Source organism: Diabrotica virgifera, chromosome 7, assembly GCF_917563875.1.
Source record: "Diabrotica virgifera virgifera chromosome 7, PGI_DIABVI_V3a".
Lineage (NCBI taxonomy): Eukaryota > Metazoa > Arthropoda > Insecta > Coleoptera > Chrysomelidae > Diabrotica > Diabrotica virgifera.
The window spans coordinates 137,873,106-137,876,716 of NC_065449.1; the positions used below are offsets into that span (position 1 = coordinate 137,873,106).

A 3,611-nucleotide genomic window follows, 5' to 3' on the forward strand; every position below is an offset into this window, starting at 1 on the left:
TGCATGGTGTAAAGTGGCTATAAGAAAGATCTATGTATTTTTAATAGTGTTTTTGTTCGGCAAAAAAAAAACATTACACACAATTAGTAATTAGTGAATAGTGATAAAACTTAGTACTTTTGTGTCAAAATTCTACCTTTACCTTGTAAGTGTTGGCGGAGATATAAAGGTGGGATTCAACGCTCCAAAGGAACGGTTAGTAAAATTTCAATCATTATTAGAACTTTTTTGTAAGAATACATGAGAAATATAAACAAAAAAAATAGAGAATAGATAATACAAAAAAAAAATAAATAAAAACATACTGAGAACCGATAGGGGTTAATTTTCCGCGGAGATAGTCCGAAATTAACCCTTTTCGCGGTTGTTTGGTAAACTAGTAGTTCTAAAATCTGTATATATTTAAGAAATAGTACGTAATTTAAACTAGGTATATTATATTACATAGGTAAAAAAAATTAATAAAGCTGGAGCTGGAAAGGGCCGAGCCTCTGATCGAATATCGTAAGAGAAAAGACAGAGAATCAGTATCTCCCCCAAACCCAACAAAAAAGCTGCAAATCGCAAAGGGAAAAACGGAAGACATGGAGAAAACAATGGACACAGAAAAGGAAACAACAAATAACTTACTGAAACAAGTTTTGAATGAAATTAGACAAACGAGGGAAGAAAACAAGGTTTTTAGAGATGAAATACTAAAATTAAAGAAAGAAAACAACAAGGTAAAGACAGAACTCGAGGAAACAAAGAAAAAGCTAAATATTTTGGAAATTAGGGTAGAACGGTGTGAAAAAGAAATGAAGCAAAACAACCTAGTAATAACGGGTCTCAAAATAGATGCGAATGATGAAGCTGAACTAAAAGAAAAAATGACAAACTTCATCAAACAGCACTTGGAAGAGAACACAAAAATAGAGAAAGCAGTTAAACTGGGAGACAGAACTTGTCTACTGAAAATGGAAAGTATAGAAGAAAAAAATAAGGTAATGAAGAAGAAAAGTAAATTAAGACATATCAAAGGGGAGAAGATTTTCAAAAGCCAAGATATGACAGTCTTAGAAAGAAATATTCAGAAAGAAATAGGAGCAAAGTGTAAGGAGTTAAGAGACATGGGGAGAAATGTTAAAAGGGACTACAATGGATTAACCGTGGATGGTAATGAAAAATGGAGATGGAGAAAAGACGGTAAAGTAGAAACATTCCCAAAAAACTAGCTGATGAAAATCAAAAGATAGTACCACTGGAAACAGACTCGGCAATGCAAATAGTTAACGAAAACAAAATAACGCACACAAAAGAAAGAAAGAATCTCAATAAGAAGAAAAGAACGAAACCCATTAAAATGGGATCTTGGAATATTAGAACCATGCTAGCAGTAGGTAAGATGCAAGAAATAGCCCTTGAAATGAAAAAATACGAACTAGAAATCCTAGTCCTACAAGAAATACGATTGAAGAAAGAAGGAAAAATTGAGAAGAAAAACTTTAGCATATACTATGCGGGAGAAAACAAACAGGGAACCAATGGTACGGCATTTATGGTGAACAAAAAAATGAGGGAAAAAGTGATACAATTCAAAGCAGTTAATGGAAGGATATCTTACATAAGAATAGAAAATAAACAAGCCAACATCTCGATAGTCAACTGCTATGCACCCACGGAAGAAGCAAGCCAAGAAGATAAAGCAGAATTCTACGACATCCTGGAAGAAACCTGTGAAAATATTCCGAGGAATGATATATTAATAATATTGGGTGACTTCAATGCAAAGATCGGAAAGGAGGACTATAATAGTAATGTAGCGGGCAAAGAAACCATTCATGACACTACGAACGACAATGGAGGAAAAATCTGCAACCTAGCAGCAGCAACAAACACATATATAGTTAGTACTAGGCATAAACATAAAAAAGAACACAAAATACAATGGATGATACCAGGAAGAATGGATGGAAACCAAATAGATCATATTCTAATTTCAAAAAAGTGGACACAAATAGTACAAGACGTAAGGTCATATAGAGGGGCAAATGCGGACACTGATCACATATTGTTGATAGCAAAACTTAAGATGAAAATAATCAAAGCAAATAATCATAAGGATAGAAAAAGGAGGAAATGGAATATAGCCAAACTGAAAACGCAAGAAAAAAAGCAACAATATACAGAACAACTGGAACAGAAACTGGGCATCTACGATAACATAGAAATAGAAGAGGAATGGAAAAACATTAAGAACAGCATAATAGAGACAGCAGAACAAATAATAGGATTCCAAAAAAACAAAGAATCGAAAGAATGGTTTGATGACGAATGTCACCAAAAAAGTCAATTGAAGCACCTCGCAAGAAACAAATGGCTACAGAGTGCCGAACAGGAACAATTGGACCAATATAGAAAAGAAAAACAAGAAGCATTGAAACTCTATAGAAGAAAGAAGAACACATGGATCATTGAACAAATGCAAGAATTAGAATCGAATAATAAAGACAACAAGAAATTGTTCGAATACATAAAACAACAATACAACACCAAAAAAACTGTCACAAAAATAAACAAAAAAGATTGGGAAAAACATTTCACGAACCTATACGCTCTGAGCTTCGCTGGTGGCGCTCCTAGCGGATTACTAATTCAACTTTCACCGGTAATTTTTAAATTTATTATTTAATTGTTATCGCTTAATATTTACAACGCAAAAAAGTAATTAAATTGTAATCGATTTTTTTAAGATTTTGCTAATCATTTTGACGTTCTATTGATAAAATATGAATTTCTTACTTCGGATACTTTCACAATTATCGTGTAGATGGCGCGTGCAGATTAATATATTAATTTATAATTACATATTACGGAACATTAAAAAAATTTAATTCAGTATTTAAAACGTAAGTATATTTAAGGTAAAAATATATACCACAGCTTTGACCAACTAATATTTTTTATAATTAATATTTTTAATTTTAATTTTAAATTAATCACTTTGACATTTATGTCAAATTTCCGGTAAACGTTTACAGACTTGCCACTACTAGCGCTCGCGAATTTGTAAATATCCCCTCTACGTACGAGCTCACAGCGTATACAAAAACAACAACAAGGCAGATTCAGAGGATGAGGATATAAGAGATAACAGAGATGAAAAGGAAGGTGTACCTACTTATCAGGAATTCATGGAGGTACTAAAACAACTAAAAGTAAACAAAACGCCAGGGCCAGATGAAATCAACAACGAACTGATCATCAACGGAGGAGAGGAGCTCACGAAGCGAATCAATGCACAAGTTAATGGTTACAATTTGGAAGGACGAAAGCATGCCCACAGAATGGAAAAATGGGCATATCGCACCAATCTTTAAGAAAGGAGATCCAACTAAGTGCTGCAACTACAGAGAAATTATGCTACGAAATACAACGTATAAGATATTGACCACAATTATAACTATATATTATAACAAATATAACATTTATAACCGACTAAATCAATACACAGAAAAAATTATAGGACCATACCAACAGGACTTTAGAAAAGAAAGATCAACAATAGATGCAATACATGTCCTAACACAAACAATTGAAAAAAGCTATGAACATGACATAGAATTACACAT

General features: G+C 32.8%; 1 protein-coding gene across 1 annotated transcript; it reads left to right on the forward strand.

Moving 5' to 3' along the window:
- The first annotated feature begins 584 nt into the window (after positions 1–584).
- LOC126888621 (uncharacterized) lies at positions 585–1,214 on the forward strand. Its single transcript, XM_050656977.1, has one exon. It carries the CDS (start codon positions 585–587, stop codon positions 1,212–1,214), a length of 630 nt encoding a protein of 209 aa, XP_050512934.1.
- The last annotated feature ends 2,397 nt before the right edge of the window (positions 1,215–3,611 follow it).